At 45.9% G+C, this 21,417-nt stretch overlaps 1 protein-coding gene and 1 long non-coding RNA gene across 3 annotated transcripts in view; one reads left to right on the forward strand and one right to left on the reverse strand.

Annotated features, from left to right (window-relative positions):
- Positions 1-21,417, forward strand: part of LOC109282610 (uncharacterized) — a 91,544-nt gene that overhangs the window by 25,741 nt on the left and 44,386 nt on the right. The window lies entirely within an intron of this gene.
- On the reverse strand, positions 115-19,384 carry LOC106737439 (uncharacterized). The gene is made up of 6 exons (XM_019485175.2): positions 19,023-19,384; positions 15,143-15,247; positions 10,220-10,324; positions 6,821-6,958; positions 4,548-4,667; positions 115-513 (listed from the first exon to the last, which is right to left on the reverse strand). The coding sequence occupies exons 1-6, from the start codon at positions 19,109-19,111 to the stop codon at positions 405-407; spliced, it is 666 nt and encodes a 221-aa protein (XP_019340720.1). The 5' UTR covers positions 19,112-19,384; the 3' UTR covers positions 115-404.

A 21,417-nucleotide genomic window follows, 5' to 3' on the forward strand; every position in this document is an offset into this window, starting at 1 on the left:
AAGGAAGGACATTTCTTGCCCTGCCCTTGCAACCCCTCCAGTACTGTATCCAGTGGCTTTGGTACCACAGTCTCAGATGCTTCGTGGTGCTTGACCAGAGAATCCAAAACATGGTGGCTGCTAAAGAACCTTTATTAAACTCTAGCAACATGCAGGCAGAGAATAAAGTACAGTGGAAGCTACTTACATAATTTATGTTCCAGCTAGTGTTCCCCCACCCCCAATTTCACACACAGACATTGCTCTTGATTACATGAATTGCTTTACCATGACTTTAGCTGCTTCTGTGGCTTCACCCCCTTATAATTTTATCCTAGAAGGAGATTCAATAGCTTCCTTATTTATTTCTAGGCCAGGTATAAATGGGGTTCACCCCACCACACTGCAGGTTCAGTTGCTGGTGCCTAGTCAAAATTGGACTCTTCATCATTCTTTGCAGTCAGCTGCTTGGAGGCAGGGCAAATGTATTGGCTAGTTACTTGAGCTGCTTCCCTTGCACTGCTGTCTGAGCCACTGTAGTAGAGAAAAGAACCAAAGGGTACATCAGTACACTACGCAGAAATTAGAATAGGCTGGTGGTGAAGCTGACTTAGAAATCAGAAGGAAGGGCCAACGAAACATCAGAGAACTGTGGTGCTCAAATTGTGGTAGCCCACTACTGCCAAGATCAGGTGCCCACTGTGTTGGGCATTGCACAAGCACAGAAATGAGAAACAGCTCCTGCCCCAAAGAGCTAGCATTCTACCTGGACAAAGAATGGGAGGAAAGAAGAAGCATTGCCTCCATTTTATAGGTAGGGAATTGAAGACTATGGAGAGCTTAAGTAACATGTCCAAAGCAACACTGGAAATCAGTGGCAGAGTCAGGAGCTACACTCGGATTTCTTGAGTCCCAGTCTAGTGCCTTAGCAATGGCCAAGTCACCTCTGCTGCAGCATCAACAACTTTAGAAATTAAATCAGCATGACACAACATTCAGAACAAACCAAATCAGTATGCTATAGAAAGCTTATCCTAACTTAATTACATTAGACCAGTTTCGCATCAGTAGGCAGAAAATGGCTTGGTCCAAAATCAGCAATCTCTCCATTATCAGAGGAATATTTTATTGAATTTTCCCAATTTATTATTTTTATTAACTATCTGTTATACAGCACTTTGTGCCCACAGATCTCTAAGGAAGGTGTCCTCTTCACTTTAAAAGAGGTGAAATTGAGTGTTAGGGTGCTCCATACACATACCTAACTACAAAATTACCCTGAAGAATTGCACAGAATTTGGCAGCAATTATATGAAGACAGCAATATTCTAACTTGCCTCAAGAATACAGAATTGTCTCCGAGGACTGTGCGAACAACAGCTCTGAGGTGTGTGTTTTGTTAGCATAACACTGAATGTAAAACAGTTTGATACAGACTCAACAATAAGCATAAGAAGACAATCTACCAGGAGGTGAGGAATGATGCCAGCTTGGTTTTAACTTTAAAAAAAAATCTATGGATCAGATCTACAGCTCATACAAATCAGTCTAGCTCTTGGTCCATTGACATAGCCCAAGCACTTCTGATTCACATGCAGAGAATCCAGCTTGTAGGCTTGGTGTTAATCAATACGAACTAATAAATAGCGAGTTACACGCAGCTTTGTGAAAAGTAAAGGGACCAATCCTGAGAGTGCTTGCCAAGGCAAGTAGCCCCATTGATACCAGTAGTTCTACTCGTGACCAAGTTTTTGTAAGATCAGGCCCTATCCTTCCATTTAAAATGAAGGATTGCTAGTATATATTCCTACAGCACAGGTTTACCACAACACAGTTCAGTTCATTCATTCTCCTCTTTTACACTCTGTTTTAAGGCTATCTTTATTGCTCTTATAGTGATTTAATAGAAACTACCACAATGTTACATTTGTAACACTGGATTTAATGCAAACCACCTTCATTCCTTATAATTAACCACCATTACTTTAAAACATTTGCAAACCCATAATAACCACCATTTGAGACTACCGGCATAGAAACCGTAGAAGTGTGGCTAAGCAGAAGGCCCCCAAAGCCTGTTCCTCAGTGACCATAAAGTGAACCTTTGTAAAGATGACAGCTATCTTGGTCAGCAAGGTAAAGGAAGCCATCAACATATCTAACTCAACCAGTAATCAAATACAATTAAACAAAGCACAAGGCCTGAAAAGAGACATTACCATTCTGGACTATATAATCCAGAAATACTATACCATAGCTTTAGTTTATGGTAATTGATGTAACCAAATGTATTAGATGCTGTTTTGCTACAGTGGCTGTATATTTGTTAAGCTTCTAAATAAGTTGGAGAGAAACAAAGCAGCCTTGTTTACAGACTACCATACATTTTGGGGAAGAGAAAAACGGGATAAGGGCAATCCGTATTCCATAATGGTGAAGGAAGAAGATAAAAATCCTTCCCTCCAGGAGTGTAATTTTTATAGAAGCATAACTCCCAGCTAAGTCTAGTTCCAAAAGTTTCAGTAAAAACAAAGAAATTTAAGTAAAGCCAATCAGAGGTCATTTATTAGAACCAGCCCTCTATAAATATGGGGTATAAACTGGAGGGAAATTTTTTGAAGTCAGCAAATTCAAAAGAACCTGCTGCTGATCTGTGCGCCACCACCCTCACACCTCTCAAGTCTCCTCAGCTGGTATAGATGAGACTCTATGTTGTGCTGTCACAGGCAGCCAGATACACTTTGGGATACAAGTCTGGTTTTTACATTTGGAAGTGCAAGTAAATAAAAGATCAGACTACAAACCTATTTCTGCCTCTTTTATCAGTAGCCAACCTGCAAGGTTACCTGTAATCTGGGTAACAGTATTCAGTTCTACAACATGCTTAAGAATGGGACTTTCAGAAGCACTTAACAGATGCAGGTTCCAATATTCAAGGATACTTAGCCACCTTTAGATTCAGGCAGGTGCCTAACCTACCTAGGTGCTTTCAAAAATCCCATTGGATATTGCAGTCCCACTAGTTTCTGCTGGGAGTTAGGCACCTAAGCAGCTTAGTGAGATCTCCAGAAATGCATCTACATGGATCTATATCTGTAAAGGACCAAATTTACAAAAGGGTTTGGACATAAGTAACCTGTGCTCCTTCATCTTGAGAATCCCACTCTAAGCACAGGCCCAGCTTTGTTTTTGTGAATAGCCCCAGAGAAGACACTGACAAAAGAGAAGCATAATGCAAATAGGGATATGACCCTGAGTAGCTCAGGTGATAGAAGATAAAGCTATTCATCAACAAGTGCTTTGCTAAACACTTCAGTCCTTTGAGTGGAGAGGAGACTGAGCAGCTAAATTTGGCCTATCTTCAAAAAAGCAATCTGAAACTTCCCTTAGCTCCCAGTCCTAACCCTCGAGGCCCTTAAACTCCATTGATGCCATACATTTTTAACCTTAAAGTGCTCTTTGAGCCTTTAAAATATCTAGGGTTCTGTTTCTGCACATGTGTAGAAATCCCTCAATCTGAACAGCTCAGCCTTCAGCCCACGCTTAAACCCAATCCAGACTGAGGCATTTCAGGCATATTTTGAGCATACTTTACACAACCACATTGAAAAGATCATCCCCCCTGTTCAAACTAGTTGGAAAGGTAGAGGTACAGAAGATACCCATCTTTTATGTAATGGTTTACTGGTTAGAGGACTTACATAGTTAGTGGGAGACCTGGGATTATTTCCTTCCTCTGCATTAGAAGATTGGATCGCACATTTCCCTCCTGCTCAGAGAAAACCCTTAACTACATGGTAACGTGTGCTTTCAGGTGGGGAGATGCTTTCATTCTCTCCTTGTCAGAGCTGAACTGTTTTAGAGCCAGTAATTCACAATTTATTGGTTCACAGAGAGGGAGCCTGACTCTAGCACAGCACTGAAGGCACTGCTTTGGGAAGGGGAAATTTGAACTCCAGTATGTTCGTATTTCACATGAAACACTGACTGAATGGGTTGCATCAGCCATCCCAGGAGCAGGAACCAAGTGAGAGTCTGAATTTCTAGGCTACAGAGCCAGGTTCTTCTTTGTGCTCTGTGGCTCAGCAAATCTTGGGCAGTGCAGAGTCAGCAGGGAGTAATGGGGTGGAGAGTGCCTCTGGCCCCTGGGTCTTTACAAGAAAGGGGAGACCACCACTGCCTTTTGCAGGGAACCTCGTCCCGTTCTTGGCTATTAGGTGTGCTCTAAGGCTGCATAACATTTCAAGCCCCACAGGGGACTTAGAAGGCCAATTAGACTTTGGTGCAAGTCCAGTGCTAAGCTCTTTAGCTCTGTCATGACTGAGGCACTTCTGTACATATGGACTAAGCAACCCTGACATAACAAATTGCACCATCTCTGGAGTCTAGACCTTTCAAGGATTAAGAGGCAGCTGATCTGGATGTTTTCAGGAGTGTAATGTAGGATTTAGGTACATAAATTCCATCTATACCCTTTTCTTGGGTTTGTTTTTTTTTGTATTTGACCCCCAGGTACTATGGTGATGTGGTCCACAGAAGGATTTAGATCAGAAATTCACTGTACATACCTATCATTCAAAAAGCTCTGGTACAACCACATGAAGCAAAAGTCATTGTAGTGGCTGTCACTCTCATATTTCCCTGGTATGGCTATGCTGATGAATCCCTGAGAGCCATCTTCTTTATCACTGATTAAGGAAGAGAGGAAGGGAGAATTCAGTTAATGAAGGTGATGAGGCAAAGTTTTGGAACTAAAGCTGGACATTATAAGGTCAATGTTGCAATGAGACAATGTTTTTTGTACAAAGGCCAAGCTGCAAGGAAAAAGTTACTGCCATTGGAGCATAGCAACCACTGCAAGAGAAGCTACACTAATTCCTTTTGTTTTTCCAGGGGATGTCATGTTTAGAGGAACCGCCATGCTTCCTAAATTTGACACATTTATCCTTCCTTCTTTTTTGCACCCTTGTGCAACAAGGTATTAAGCAGAATTCACAGATTTGGCCATGAGCGCTTCGGCTCTGGCCTCAAATTAGCAACCTCTGGGCTGTTAACTGCACACCTTAGTGCCTGCACCACCCTAGTTCCCTGTGCATTTTTTATAACTACAAATGCAATCAGAAACAAGTTCCTGTATAGCAGGAATCCTCACTGTTTTGCCTCCTGGTTTTATCATAATTAATGAGCTACCTGGAATTGTGGTAGCACTCGGAGACATCTAGTAGCTGGATAATACATTACAAGAAAGAACTATCTACATAGGTGGTAAGAGAGGGTATGTCAGCATGGCACTATGCAGTACCATATAGAGATACCTGAGTTAACAATGGCAGCAGAGCCTGCTAGTTTGAGTGGAATTAGCTTGGATATCTCTACAAGGCACAGCAGACATCCCTCAGTTGCATCTTTCCCAGAATGGTACAAGTCACCATCTTGTGTCTTCTCCCGTTGCTGCCTATGAAATCAGTGATTGCATGATAATGATAAATTGGCATTTCTTTATTGAAGGTGAATGGGAAGAGTTGCGCTTGGGTCTGAAAGCTAATGGCAGGGGTGACATAGGGGAAGGTGCATGTATCACTGAAATCCATTTTCATTTCCAGAAGCAAAATTGGGCCTATATTAACTCACTGCTTCTTCCACATGAGCTCATTTCTGCCCCTTAAATAGGTATGGCCTGAGCCAGCTGCTAAGCTGTGCAGAGACTCTGCTTAGGGTAGGCCAGTCAGTGCTCATTTACATTGGCTTTCTGGCCCTTGCTCATCATTGGCTCTACCTGCCTAACTCTACCCTCAACAGGGTATAAATGGACTAGGGCAGGCCATGACTGCTTGAACCTCTGTCCCATGCAACCAGGGCCCTCACTCCAGACCAACCATAAAAGAGTTAAGACTTCTGCTGAGTGTGTCTGCTTCTGATCTTAAGTGTCCTTACTAAGACTCAGCCTTATTTCCAGTTCCTGCCCTGGATGCTGCCTGCCTGGCTTTCTGTTTTGGCTCTAGCCTTATCCATCCACTTCCTTTGAGTTTCCAGACTCAGTGTAGACTGTGGTTTCTGACTTTGGCTTGCGCTTCAGACTTTGGTTTAGGACCCAAACCCCTGATCTTCAGTCCTGCTCTAAGCCTTGCTCTGGACTCCAGCCCCGATGGAGCCAAGGACTCTGAGAGAGGTCAGTGCCTGAGCACTAACAATTCAGCATTGTGTAAGGTGAACTTTTGCACATCACAGCAACAGGTTTCACCTAGTCTCCTAAAGTTCCCCATAGTGTTCACTGTTTCAAGGACTCTTTGTAGCATTTCCTTGGCTGTTGGGGCAGGCATGTTGATGATGGTTTCAGCTTTACTGTGGTCTGCCTCTATGCTTAGCTGTATTATCTTCTCTCCCAGGTGTGCTTTTTCCCTTACACAAGACTTGCAATTTTCTTTGGCCACACAACACTGTTGGTTCTAGCTGGCTCTTGTGAGAACCACTTAAAGGTGCAATTCCCCACAGAAGAAATGATAAGGCAGGGAAACGGTAGTGTTATTTCTTCCACTGCCTCTTATACACTGGCCTTATAATGCACAGCAGCCATTAGCTCTAGACACAGTTTCTCAGCATCTTGACATGGCTGGAGCTACATGGTGGGTCGATGGTCACTCAAGGGATTGACAACAGGACAGAAGGCAGCAGCATACCAGAGAATGTCTCTGTGTCCCTCTATAGCAGTGCCATTGGGAGTTCCTTTCCTTTGACTAGACAGATTTATGGGGATAACTTAGTAGAGAACCTGAGGTCAAAGGTTCTTGTGGTACTGAGAAAGCCCAGCTAGTAAGGAAACAGGGTTAATTTCTCTCCTTACCTTCCTCTGAGACTTTGTACATGGTGCAGGAAAGCCTTCAGTTTAGTGAGTATCTCTTTTGAGTCCAAGTCATTTTCAGCTTGATTGATAAAGCCAGTCTCCTCCAGCTGTCCCTCTGCTCCAGATGGTTCAGGAACACTAGCAAAGAAGTGTACAGAGGAACAATACCAAAGCATTATTCTTCAATGTCCTCATTACCTTCCAAATGCTGTCACACCAATTCACAGAGAGGTGAGTGGATCCCCAGTTGATGCCAGTTGATGTAGTGCCACTAAAGTCAGGTTTACCTCAAGAGAGGACCTGAGACTTGTTTGTGAGAGTGGCTCCATGCAGCATCTCTCAGAGCCAAGGTCGCTGGATCAGCTGAGTGTTGTCATTGCAACAAGCTAAGATTCATAGAAGATTCATAGATTCATAGAAGCTAAAGGCTGGAAGGGACCTCACGAGATCATCAGGTGCAGCCCCCCTGCTCTCAGGCAGAAAAGACTGCTGGGTCAGATGACCCCAGCAAGTTGTCTTTTGAAGATCTTCAGGGTAGGTATCTGCACCACCTCTGAGGGGAGTCTGTTCCAGACTCTGGACACTCAAATCATAATGAAGTTATTCCTTATATCCAATCTGAAGTGATCTCCTAGCAGTTTATGTCCATCATTCCTTGTCTTCCCATGGGGTGCCTTGGTGAACTGATGTTCTCCCAGCCCCTGATGTTCACCCCTTATAAGATAAACAAGTATCCTGCTCAAATTCAAACAGATAGCTGTTTTATGTGTCCAGAATGCCACTCATAATTAGTAAATCCCAGACCTGTTTAGGAACTATCCATTAGGCTGATTCAGCTCAAAATTTGAAATTCCTCAGACTGCTCTTTCTGATGAGCTGAGCTCTAACAAATCCAGTGGAGTTTAGCAGGTGATGTGGGTGTCTGCACAGCTGGAGTCAGTGCAAGTGTTTTCAAGAATTTTAAAACTATCATATGGCTTGTCACATGGCTCTCAGTAATGGGGTAGATTCTCAATGAAGTTATGGTGATGGGAACTCATTTGTGGATATGGCTTTCTAATTTTAATACACCTCACTCCACTACCACATCTCTCCATTTCATTCTATGTCCTGGTTTATGTAGATAAAATGAGTTCTTCACAATGTACAGCTACGCTGAGGGGAAGTGATGTAACATCCCATTACCCCCCCATGCAGAACCGTGAAGTAAAAATCTAGTGCATCGGGAGGACTTTCACAAGAAGTGAATCACTTAGAGCAGGGGTACTTGGCCTCCAGCTTGCAGGCCAAAAGTGGCCCATTGGGCTCCCTGAAGGTCAAGAAATTTGGCAAAGGGGGAGCAGTGGCCATTAATACTATCATTCTTCTCCACTGCCAAATCCCAAGCCCCTCCCCGTGAAGAACAAGATTGGGGCTGAGCCAGGACCCCCTCCTCCTATGCAGCTGAATTGGGGTCAAGCCATGTCCCCTTCCCCCGGTTGAATCGGGGCCAGGCCATACTCTCTTCCCCCCCTGTGCAGCCAGGGTGAGGCAGGCTATGCCCTTTTCCTCCCATGTGTCTGGGTTGGGGCTTGGTGACACCCTGTTTCCCCATGCAGCTGAACTGGGGCCAAGCTGCCCCCACCCTCCTCTTTGCAGCCGGATGGGGCCCTGCCATGCCCACCCTAGGCACCAAACCAGTGTCACTGTCTTGATCTAGTCCATGGGTGGGCACTGCCCATCCAGCTCACTGAAGCAAGAGGTTGAGCACCACTGATTTAGGGCATACAGAAACATCCAAAATAAGAGAGGGAAAGGAATTATTTTGATACTTAATGAGGATCCTTTCCTGAAGAAAGAACAAGCTAGACTTGATTGCTTCCATGCAATCTCTTTCTCCTATTGTTATGTGACCAATGGCTAGGAGCAGTGGTGGTTCTCATTTGCATTGCAATAGCAGCAGCTTGAGGTCTCAGTCAGCCACTAGGTTTTTTGCACCCATACGTGATCTGATTGGCCATGTGTAGACGAAACGAATGTTAATGAGAATGGGGGCAGCTCACAGCATTGGCCAATATCAAAAGGCAACCCCAGCTGCCTATAGCTTATGATCCTAAAGGCAAGGCTTCACAGGTGGGCAGTAGATATAGCACTTGACTTAGCCTCAGGAAGAATCACCTCTGTTTCCAGGTCTGCTATTGATTTGCTTCATGACTTTGAGAAAGTCACTTCCTCAGTTTCCTCTGCCATCCTTTGCCTTGGACTGTATTTAGATTGTAAGAAGCTCTTTGGGTCAAGTTCTCTCTTTTACTACGTCTGTGTGTGCAGCAGGCCTTTATGCACTGCTGTAATACAAGTAACACTAAAAGAAAAGGCAGAAAGCAGGGCTTTGGTGGCACATTATAGCCTAACCTGTTCAGAGAGGCTGTACAAATCTACAACATCAAAAATTATGCTTCATCTGACAAAGTTGGCTGTAGCCTGAAAAATTTCATACTGAGTTATTCTCTAAGGTGCTGCTCTGCCCAGCCTTCTGCCTGACTTCAGACTAACACAGCTAACTTCCTCTCTCTATTTAAGGAATATTAAGGTTGCAAAATCAAGCATTTATATCTTAGGAAATGCCAGGGTTATGGTTGTCTGTCCTTACTGCCTGCAGTCCAGGGGTGGGGCATGATCCAAGCAGCTGGCATCTTTAGAAAACACAGTTACCAAATTAGGAAAAATCTTAGTTCTCACATGCTCAATACAGACTCATTTTGAGGCACATAACTTGGCCCACTGTAGGTGGATTTTCACAGCAAAAGGTACATCTCTTGCACCAGAGTGGCCCCTTTCACCAAATTTCATGTTCCTGCTTCAATGCATGGGCATATTAGAGCTTCTCAGTGAAACACAGAAGCCCATAAGAATTTAATGTGGACCAAGCACCCTCTTTTCCTCAGATCTTTTTTTTTTTAAATGGCTGAACAATTTTATTTGAAATTTCCCTGTCCATTCAAAAAAAAGAACTGAGACTGAGGGAGACACCCAGCATGGAAAATTTCAGTCAACATCATTAAAATTTAACAAAATTATAAGCAATGCTTAACAGAGTCTTGTAACAAAAAGCATTGGGCAGCCTCAATAATACTTCTTCTGCCTTTAATGACACATTCAGTTGAGCAGGGTGGCATGGGACAGTCTTGGTAACACAATTGCTATGTTGGAAACTGCAATAGAAGCAAGTGAGAAGGGACCAATACAGTGTAGTCTCTTGCCTGAGATTTGTAGAAGTACTGGGAACAGACAGCTTCTTCCTAGTGAATAGCAACCCTTCATGCTTCATTCCAGACAGCAAATTTCTAGCAGGGGGATAAAGACACTGACAGACAGAATTGCCCACAACCCTCTTTGACTTGCCATGAGTGTAGTTGTTACCTGCGCTTGTATCCCACGAGAGACTTGATTAGTTTCTGAACCTGTGCGTTTCCTCTCATTTTGCTGAGTTCACTGGTAAATATGCCATCTGCATGCCGCTGATATCTGCGGTTCAGGAAAGAGAAAATAAATTTGCTTGCCCCAAGGCGCTCTGTTCTACAGGACTTCAGTTAATCTGGTAATTGCTTCACAGCTCTGGCTGGGCTGTTACAAACAGCATACAAGATGCACTCCTCCTCTGAACACAGTCTAGGGGACTTTATCCAGAGGATCAGAACTTAAAGGAGGGAGGAGCTGTGTCTCTTGTGTGAATTTCATTCTGCACTGCTGAGTGTAGCTGAAAAAATATGTTTTCAGAGTGACATATGGATTAGTCTGTATGGCATATGCTCAGGACAGCTGTTCATATTCAGAAAGGCTGATCTAATCCCTCTCCCCCCTGCAATAACTTGGTCTAGCAGCATGCATTTTGAAGAGGGGTTAAATGGTGCATCCCTCTCTCTTGCTCCTTGGATTGTTTTTATTAGTGGCTTTTAAGTGTTGGCATCTATATTTAAGCAATGGGCATTGGGCTAGACCGAAGCAATACACCTTGCCCTGGGTGAAGGGCAATGCACAGCTATACTGCCTCTGGAGCAGAGAAGGGAGTGAGCTGCCCTCGCTGCTGGTTTCTGCTATTAACAGTCTAGCTAGCTCCACCCTCTGCACCAGCTCAGCTGAACTGTCCTTTCCCCAAGGAGTAGAGCCAAGGTTGCACTCACCTCCTGCTCCTATTCTCTCACCTGCACAGGAATGGGAGTAGGGGCTCTGCCAGAAGCAGCTCTCCCACCAGCGCTGTGACCCCAAATGGCGGCATCCCCTGCAGGAAAGTGAGGGAGCTCCTGGCTTCTGATTAGCACAGTGGTTGCTCCTACATATCCCAGTCCTGGAGGAGATCCCATCCTGTGCCAGATATACTGTACGCACAAACAGTCCCTCCCCAAAGAGCTTACAGTTTCCGTGATAATCTTGTGGCCCCTTACTGCCCTGTGCAGGCACACGCAGCAAGTGGTGATCTATCCCCATTGTTCTTACATGTTGTGAAGAGGAGACAACGACTGACTGTTTTTTTCTTGTTGCCTCAGGTCTGTAAATGTTCCACTCCTGAACACCCGCATTCACACTGGGACCCCCTGGGGCAGATGATCTCTTCCTCTCTCCCAAGGCTGTGCCAAATTCCCCTATGGGCCCCACCACAAAAAGACTCCACATCCACACACCACCCAGTGCCCCACATCTGCCAACCATCCCCTCCCTGCTCCCTATTCCCCCGAGAGCCTTTCGGGAGCCAGCCCTGCACGGCGGGCACCTGAACTCTCTCGTGTCAGAGGTGGCTGCATATGAGGGTTTGGCTCCTGCTGTGTTTTGGCTGGGTTCTTCCTTTCATAGATTCATAGATTCATAGATTTATAGATGTTAGGGTCGGAAGGGACCTCAATAGATCATCGAGTCCGACCCCCTGCATAAGCAGGAAAGAGTGCTGGGTCTAGATGACCCCATCTAGATGCTTATCTAACCTCCTCTTGAAGACCCCCAGGGTAGGGGAGAGCACCACCTCCCTTGGGAGCCTGTTCCAGACCTTGGCCAGTCTAACTGTGAAGAAGTTCTTCCTAACGTCCAATCTAAATCTGCTCTCTGCTAGTTTGTGGCCATTATTTCTTGTAACCCCCAGGGGCGCCTTGGTGAATAAATACTCACCAATTCCCTTCTGTGCCCCTGTGATGAACTCATAGGCCGCCACAAGGTCGCCTCTCAACCTTCTCTTGCGGAGGCTGAAAAGGTCCAGTTTCTCTAGTCTCTCCTCGTAGGACTTGGTCTGCAGGCCCTTAACCATACGAGTGGCCCTTCTCTGGACCCTCTCCAGGTTATCTGCATCTCTCTTGAAGTGTGGCACCCAGAATTGCATGCAGTACTCCAACTGTGGTCTGACCAGCGCCCGATAGAGGGGAAGTATCACTTCCTTGGACCTATTCGTCATGCATCTGCTGATGCACGATAAAGTGCCATTGGCTTTTCTGATGGCTTCGTCACACTGCCAACTCATGTTCATCTTGGAGTCCACTAGGACTCTAAGATCCCTTTCCACTTCCATGCCACCCAGCAAGTCATTCCCTAGGCTGTAGGTGTGCTGGACATTTTTCCTCCCTAGGTGCAGCACTTTGCATTTCTCCTTGTTGAACTGCATTCTGTTGTTTTCTGCTCACTTGTCCAACCTGTCCAGGTCTGCTTGCAGCTGTTCCCTGCCCTCCGGCGTGTCCACTTCCCCCCATAGCTTTGTGTCATCTGCAAACTTGGACAGAGTACATTTCACTCCCTCGTCCAAGTCGCTGATGAAGACATTAAAGAATATCGGTCCAAGGACTGAGCCCTGCGGGACCCCACTGCCCACACCCTTCCAGGTCGATACCGACCCATCCACCACGACTCTCTGGGTGCGACCCTCTAGCCAATTCGCCACCCACCGGACCCTCTTCTGACCGAACAAGTCACAGCCTCAACTTGTTCACCAGTATGGGGTGGGATACCGTATCAAAGGCCTTCCTGAAGTCTAAGTATACGACATCCACCCCTCCTCCTGTGTCCAGGCGTTTCGTAACCTGGTCATAAAAAGAGACTAGATTGGTCAGGCACGATCTGCCTGCCACGAACCCGTGCTGGTTTCCCCTCAGCATAATTTGTCCTGCCGGGATCTCACAAATGTGAGCCTTGATAATTTTTTCAAAGACTTTGCCAAGGATGGAGGTGAGACTGACTGGCCTATAGTTGCCCGGGTCCTCCTTCCTCCCCTTCTTGAAAATGGGGACCACATTGGCCCTTTTCCAGTCCTCCGGGACTTGGCCCGTGCGCCACGAGCGTTCAAATATTCCCGCCAGTGGCTCTGCAATGATGTCGGCCAGTGCCTTCAGCACCCTCGGATGGAGCCCATCCGGGCCTGCCGACTTAAAGGCATCCAGTTCTTCCAAGTGACTGCACCATCTCAGGGTCTACGCATGGAAGTCTGGCGCCTTGCTGCTGCCTCTCTACAACCCCAGTGAGAGACTTGTCTTGCCCCTCACTTAGGAACACTGAGGCAAAGAACTCGTTGAGGAGTTCAGCCTTGTCCCCCCTGTCCGTCACCAATTGTTTCTGCCCATTTAGCAGGGGTCCTATTCCTCCGTGGGCCTTCCTTTTACTCCCTATATATCTAAAAAACAATTTCTTGTTGTCCTTTACTTGGGATGCCATCCTCAGCTCCATGGTAGCTTTGGCCCATCTAACTGCCTCCCTACAAGCACGAGCAGAGGAGGTATATTCGTCTTTGGTGATCTCTCCCTGTTTCCACTTTTTATGTGCTCCCCTTTTGGCCCTTAGGCTGCCCTGGATTTCTCTGGTCAGCCAGGGAAGCCTCCTGGCCCCTTTCCCTCTTTTACTTCGCACGGGGATCGTCTCGCTTTGTGCCCGAAGGATCATTTCCTTAAGGCACAGCCCCCCTTCTTGGGCTCCCATCACTTCAAAACTCCTACTCTGCAGTGCGTCCTTGACTAATCGCCTGAGTTCATTGAAATCAGCTTTCCTAAAGTCTAGCACTTTCACCCTACTAGTTACCTTACCCACTCGACGTCTTATGTTGAATTCTATTATTAGGTGATCACTGTCCCCCAGATGGCTACCAATCTGTAGGTCCCCTACCATGTCATCCCCCGTTGCCAATACCAGATCCAGTATGGCATTCCCCCTAGTGAGACCATGTACCTCCTGTGTCAGGTGGAGGTCCTGTACACAGGTTAGAAACCTGCGTGAGCGGTGGGACTTTGCCGTCTGCGTCTCCCAGCAGATGTCCGGGTAGTTTAGGTCCCCCATGACTACCGCCTCTTTAGCTTTTATGATCTCCGAGAGCTGCCTCAGGAGCCCTGAATCTATTTCTTCCCCTTGATGTGGGGGTCTGTAGCAGACCCCTACCACCAAATCCCTTTCTCCTTGCCCCCCATGTAGCCTAACCCACAATCCTTCTACTTCCTCATCCTTGGATTCCGTCTTGATGAGGGTCGATGTATATTGCTCATTGACATAGAGCGCAACCCCTCCCCCTTTTTTCCCCACCCTTTCACCTACTCCTTTTGCACTACTCTGGCTGCTCACTGGGAGCCATGATTTGACCTGCAGACTTTAAAACTGCTCTAAAACAGCAGTTCGGGATCCCCTTGTAGAAAGGAATTGCCTTCTGGTTTTCTGGCAACCTTTGTTAGCCCCTCTCTCACAGGGAGTATGCCAGGGTAGGAACGGCACTCTGGATATTCTGGATCAATAGAGCTACCCCTAGTTCAGCCTTTTTAATGGGTATGAGGCCATGCCTAAGATGGCTGTAGCTTAGGTTGGGGGCTGATTGCTTGCGGGCGGGGGGGCGCGTGTCAGGGGGATACGGGAGACCAGATAGCCAAGGGGCACCCAAGGTTCTGCCCCCTGGATCAGGAATAGATTTCATAGAAGTCTATGCAGTTTCCTTGCTGGCATCTGTCTGCGTTGTCAAGATCCAGTCTACACACTATCTGCGTACAATTCTGCACTGGCGCTACCATGAGCCCCTGCCTGCTCTCTCCAGCTTAGCACATGCCAAAGCCCAGATATTAGGCAGCATAGCTGATTTAGCGTGACTCTGAGTACATGGCAAAAACCCATGTCTGAGACAGAACCTGAGAATGGCTCTGGGCACATGCTCAGGACTGTGCTGAACTTACTACACTGCTTCATTTCCACGTTTTGGCAGGAATGAATAGAGGATATGTACTTTGCAGCAGTTAAGTCAGGGGTCCCCAGAAAAGCAGCAGAGAGGCTTGCGATCTTTTTGCCATCTTGGAGGTCAGAGGTCACATCTGCAGAAAACAAGAAGGGATCACATTGTCTCACCTTTCATTGAGGCCCATAAGAGATTTGACTAATTGCTGCACATAGGCATTTTCATTCATCTTGCTGAGTTCACTGTGAAATAGTCCATCTGCATGCCTCTGAGTCCTGGGGGTTTAAAAAAGAAATAAAGTTGGGGGCCAAGCCATGTTTTGCAGGGGAAGGGTATCTGAACCTGCCTCCTCAGGAGATAGGGGAAGCTGAGAGATGGGACCATAGACAAACATGAAGAGATACCAGGGTCTCCTTGGTCCAAAATGGGAAACAAGAGAATAACAAGTAGTGATGGACAAGAAGGGGTTAAAATAAGAGACAAGTCAAGTAAATCATCAAAAGTTTAAAAGAATCAGAGAGTAAAAGCACCTTGTACCTCAGTCTAAGCTAGGTTTGCCTTAGGTCACCCACCTCAATGGTATCCAAACTCCTTCCTGCACCTTCCTCAGTTCTCTATATAGATGGATTCAGGTCCTCAGGCAGTCTCTCATGAACCAAGTTTCACTGACTTTAAGTGGAGCTATATCCATTTACATCACCTTGAGATTTTGCTGATATGGAGTGTGATCCTGCTTACTACTGAGCATAACGTTTTCTCTTTTGTGTAGTTCCATTGTCTTCCATTGACTTTTCACTTGTAATAGGCATTATGCTTGTGCAGATTTGCTGAGGCAGGAATGTCTAGTGGTTAGGGCATAAGCCTGGCATGAGGGAGGCCTGGGTTAAGCTCCTTGCTCTGCCTAAGACTTCCTATATGACACTGGGTGAGTCAACCTCTTTGGTTTCCTCAATACCACATCTACGGTGCTCTTGAGAGCATGGTGGAGAAGCACAGCTCCACCAACCTGTGTGTAGCAAACCTGGAAGAAAGGTGGTAAAGGGCAATTCCTAGCACTGCTTTCAAGCACATTAATCAGAGAGCTCCCCACCTGTAATATGGGGATGCTACTGCCTTTCAGGGGTGTATGAAGCCTGTTAAAGTTTGTGAGATGCTTTGATAATAGGGATGCATATCTGGACAGCCCTAACAGGGATGGCATTTGCAGGTCCAGGCTATTAAGTGCCTCTTTTGAAACAGAAGCCTCTTTTCTACTCGTCTCCAAAGTACACGGACGTTGTGGAAATCATGCTTGGTTTACCAGTGCTTTAGCACATTGTGGTGTGCATCTGTAAGGTAACTGTGTGTCATCCCATGCTTTCAGGCTGTGTGCTCTTGTCGGTCACCTATAAGCAGAGGAACAGCAGCACAGCTTGGAAGTGAGGTGTGTGTATCCTATTTGAACCCAGGTCAAAACCTAAGACAATCAGGACCGCCTCAAATGAGACATCTGTTTGCAGCCCTAGTGGAATACAATCACCATGCAGAAAAGCAGACATGTCCTTGTTCCTAGAATGGAGGTATTTACATGCCCAAAGTGGGTAGTGGAGCCACTCCTACACTTTATTCAGATAACTCATGGTTAGTCACAGGCTTCACTTTGGTCATCCATAAGGTAAAATAGAATTCTGTGCATTGACTGTCACTGCTCAGCTTATGGTATCATTGCCCCCAGCAGCTATATATGGAGTCATATTGATTTTCTCCTGCTAAGAAGAAGGCCCCCCATGTGTTTTGACACCATTTGCTGTTTTGCTTGACGAGCTGTAAAAAGAGTTAATTTAGATATACCCTCAACAGTGCACTTGACTCCTTTTGGGTGGGGTGCTTACACTGTAGAAGTGTTGAGTGAATATTCAGTATACTAGAAACAGCCCTCTCTTTGTAACTGTTCCCATATATCTTGAGGACAGCATGCACTCAGTTATTTTGAGGGCAGGTTTTTGTCTTTCAATGAATAAAGCCTGAGAAACAAAACAATGCACTGGAGTAGCATATTCAGTCTAAGTGCTACAGCCTATGTCTGATGCCCTGTGCAAAGCAGGTTATTACCCATCTTTACAGTATCGCTTTAAAGATAGGACAATATTTTGTTGAAGTGCTTTTCCATACAGTTTGTTAGACAGGGGCAAAGATCGGGGCATAACTAATCTGTCGTTATTTTATACATGTGGGAACATACTGCCTTTGTATGACCCTGAGGTCAGTGGGGCTTTTGCCATTGATCTCCACAGGAATAATATCTTGTTTGTCCTGGGGATAGCTGTGGTAAACCAAGGTTTTCCATATGGGCCTTTGTCCATTGGGACTGAGTTGGAAGCCTGGGATTGAAACAGGTGGGGTGAGTGGGGCACCTATCCCAGATGCCAACTATGAAGAGACACCAAAATTGCTCCTTCTTCCCACCCCATAGAAGCTGGGCAGCCCTGGGCTCTGTAGTGTATAAGGCTGTAGCAGGACTGCTGAAGCTGAGGGGCAGGCTTTCTGCACACTGGCTGCCCCAGCCCCATGGTACGGGCTCCCCAGCAGCTGTTCCTGGTAGGTAGTTCACTCCCCATCTCCCACCCAGGATCCTCTCCTGGATTCAGAGCTGTGCATCCCATGGCAGGCCCTGGGGAGGTGTGCCTTTCAGATCCCCCTCTCCCTCCCATGCAGTATGGGATACAGGATGCCCAGCTTCTATAGCTAGGGGGGCAGGGGCATTGTGGTGCCCCCTGTTTAGCCTGCTCCTCAGCTGCAGGAGCATGAGCACTTGCACTATAGCCCCAGGAGCTGCTTCCAGAGTGCAGAGTGTGGTGGAAGATGAATCTTTGCCCTTCACCCCTTGCTCTCCAATAGTCGGCACCCGCCCTGGGTGCTGCAGGAGTTCACCACGCCTCTGAACTGAAATGCCTGACGATGAAGCTTCACATGGATTCCTTCCAAATACCCATGGTCATCTGGCCTGTTATCTGCATTATAACAGGAACTTCCTACTGAAATGAACTGGTGGAAGCAAGGTGAGTCTCCCACACCACTTTGATCAGACTCCTATGATAATGTGTCTTAGTGAAGGTGTTGTGTTTTTTTTTCTCAGAGTAACTCTGCTGGTCCTCAGTTCTGTTACAGATGTGCCCATGTCACTGGAAGCCATTTTGTAAATGTGGCACCTGCCAACAAACAGATCCTGACTCTCCACGGCCGTGCCCTTTGTGCCATTGCTTCCATTCTCTTCGAAGCTATGTAACACATTACTACACTGGGGCAAGGGAAATTCTGATGGGGTAACATTGCAAACTCATGCCATGAACCCAACACAGAGGCATACCAGCCAGGGTCTGGTACTAGTAGCCACTGGATCAGCTGGATCAGCTGCAGGACCAGCTGCCAATCTTGTGCCCCTTCTAAATGGGCACCTGGCATGGGTGCCCTGGTCACCTGCCCCTCGTCACACTACTGACCCAACATACCCCTGGACACTTATTTTTGTGGTTAAAGACAATGAGCTGTTGAAATCAGTGGTATTGCACCAGCAAAGCTTTTGTCCTAGAACTCAAACACAGTCTCAAATAAAAGTCTGTTCTTAAGAACGGCCTCATTCCAGTAACCTCTTTGCCATTCAGAGTGAAGCTCCATGACAAGTATGAGAGGACATTAGAAAGGACTGGATGGCTTTAGGAGAATGAGAATCCATAAACTCTAGCTTTGCCCACATGCTTGCACCAGTCTAGCTAATGGTATGTTGTAAACCAACTAATTCACAGGGGTACAAACTTGCATGCTGAAGAGCACCTTGATTCAGTTTAGCTTAACACAGTTTTACAGAAGTAGGCTAAATCAAAGCATGCCTCTCCTAAGCTGAAATAAGTGTCTACACACACTCGTATTCTGGTTTAAATAAATTAATTTAGTTAGCCAACCAAATAAGTGCATCACTTTGGGTAGGTAAGTCCATTGTTTTCTAGTGAGCAGCTCCTTAAAAGACAAAGCTCTAGAGAGAAAGGGGAAATGGATTAGCAGACAGGCTCTTACCTCTCCAGAAGAGGAAGTGATGCTGTGAGTTGAGACAAGACAATCACAAGAACAATAAGCTGCCCAAACCCAGTGAGGAGGGAGGCCATGATGACTCCTGAAATGAAGGACTCAACTTTACAAGCAGTTAAACAAATTCTTACCCTTTAAGCTCATGGCACAGTTTACCCGCTACACATAAAGTACTGCTACATAAATAATACCATTAGAATTAAGCAAGGCAGGAATATTTGTCAACAACGAGCATTTGTATTAAATGTAAAAGATGAACAGACCCAACCAGTTTGCCACTAAATGACAAATTATTCGCATTGCTTATCCCCCAGTGAGAATGAATTTGATGAGACCTCTATGAAATTACAGTTCTGATGTATTATATGGTGAGTCAGTATAATATACAATGAATATGCTGAAAGCCATCCTGGCAGATAATACATCTGTAACATAAAGCAGTGGAGCAAACTCCATTCTATTTTAACTCTGTTGAAGTCAATACTCCAGGGAGTATTTTGGCTATAAATACATAAATGAAAGGATTAAAAGCATGCCCAATCAATGGCACAAAAACTGAACACACACAGCTACTAATATACCCTTAAGAAAGACAAGGGAGGTCTAATTTTTCAAACTGGCAGGCAAAAGCATGTGTATGCAACACTACTCCTTCATCTACACAACATGGGGGCCTTGAATATATAGCGATAGGTTTGGTCAGCACCCGCACTGAAAAATCAAACAAATCTTTGGTTGAGAGATCCTTCACTTCCAAACTTTTCTGTTTTCAGTTTGTCAAGAAAGAAAATGGCAACATTTCCTTTGGTTCAACACCAAACATTCCTCCAGATTTGAAACCAAAGTGTTTTATTATCAGCTGCTTGTAAAAAAAAAAAAAATATATATATATATATATATATATATATAAACTGCTGCTGTCAACTTCCCCTTTGGTCAAATAGTGTGGGGCACTCAACCAGAATGTGGGAAAGCCAGATGCAGCTCCTTCCTGCACCCATGAGAATTTGAATCTACGTGGTGCTTAGTGAATGCTTTAATTACTCTAGGTGGAGAAGAGGCTCTGTGTCTTTCCTGTTGTAATTGATCCACTTCAGATAAAATGCTAAGGGCCTTGGCACATGTTCAGTTTGTGCCGTTCCAAATTTGTGGAATTTTGTGCTGCAGCAAAGTTGGGATGCAACAGGAGCGGATGCACATTCAAGTCTGAGCATGCCATGCTCATGATCCATCACTAGAGGGACACTGAGCAGATATTCCAGCCTGCCTTGTGGTCTTGAGTCCAGAGAACAACACACAGGGAAGTGCAAATTGCTGCCCTTGGCTCATGGTAAAGCTGAGGTTTTGGGGGACTGGCAGAAGACAAAGAGCAGGGATATCCTTCTAGCAGGATGCTTAGGGCACTCTGCTAGGAGGTGGGTTTAACAGGCTTCCAGTTCTTCCTTGGTGAATGTAATTATTTACACAAAGTAGAACAGTCTCCATAGGAAAGACTGAGAGTATGCCCAGTCTCCCTGTACTTCTGAACATCTCTCATGGCACATTATTGCCTGGTGGTTGGGATGCTTTTCTGAAAAGTATGCGCTGAAATCTCCTCCAGCGAAAGAACTGACCCTGGACAAGTGCACTAACCCTTGAGATACTGAGATACCATATTCTTGACCTTGAATGACTCAAGTGTAGTTAGTTAGTGAAGGATTGTTCCTTGCTCTGAAAGTAGGCTGAACCCTGCGAGAGTCTCCAAATGTCTCCAAATGCAAGGATCTCAGCTACACAATTTATGGTAATGGGGGATTGCTCTCGGGCTTTCCCTTTAGTTTGCTGCTTCCATCTTTTAGCTAGGGGCAAGCAGCAAGACTAGGGGCATTTGTAGACAACACTTTAAAGCAGGTTAAATGCCTTTTGCGCCGCTTTAATGGCATTACTGTTTGTACAATCGGCGGTGTATTGCACGTTAATTCCAGCCGCTGTTGCACATTCAGTGGCGTAATGTGCCTTAAATGACTTTGGGATGCAGAAAATGACTTTGGGGTACTGCAAAGTAAAACACTTCTGAGGAGTTTTAGTTTCCTACCCTACAGCCATGGAGGGAAGCACCAGGCTTCGTGCAGGCAGACCGTGCAGGCAGCCTAGCAGCAGCATGGGAAGGTAGGATGCACAGAAGGAGGAAAAAAAAAAGGCTGCGAGCCCAATCTTTCCTCCCAGTACCGAGTCTGCCTGCCTGCCTGAGCTATGCAGGGGCCTTGTGCTTCCCTTCATGGCTGTGGTGTCCCCTGGGACTGCTCGAGCTGGGTACCACCTGGGGGTGGGCTGCCACTGCCATGGAGAGAAGCACCAGCTTCTCCCCCTGCAACTCAGGGACCACCAGCAGCTCGTTCTCCTC

Source organism: Alligator mississippiensis, chromosome 2, assembly GCF_030867095.1.
Source record: "Alligator mississippiensis isolate rAllMis1 chromosome 2, rAllMis1, whole genome shotgun sequence".
Classification (NCBI taxonomy): Eukaryota; Metazoa; Chordata; order Crocodylia; family Alligatoridae; genus Alligator; species Alligator mississippiensis.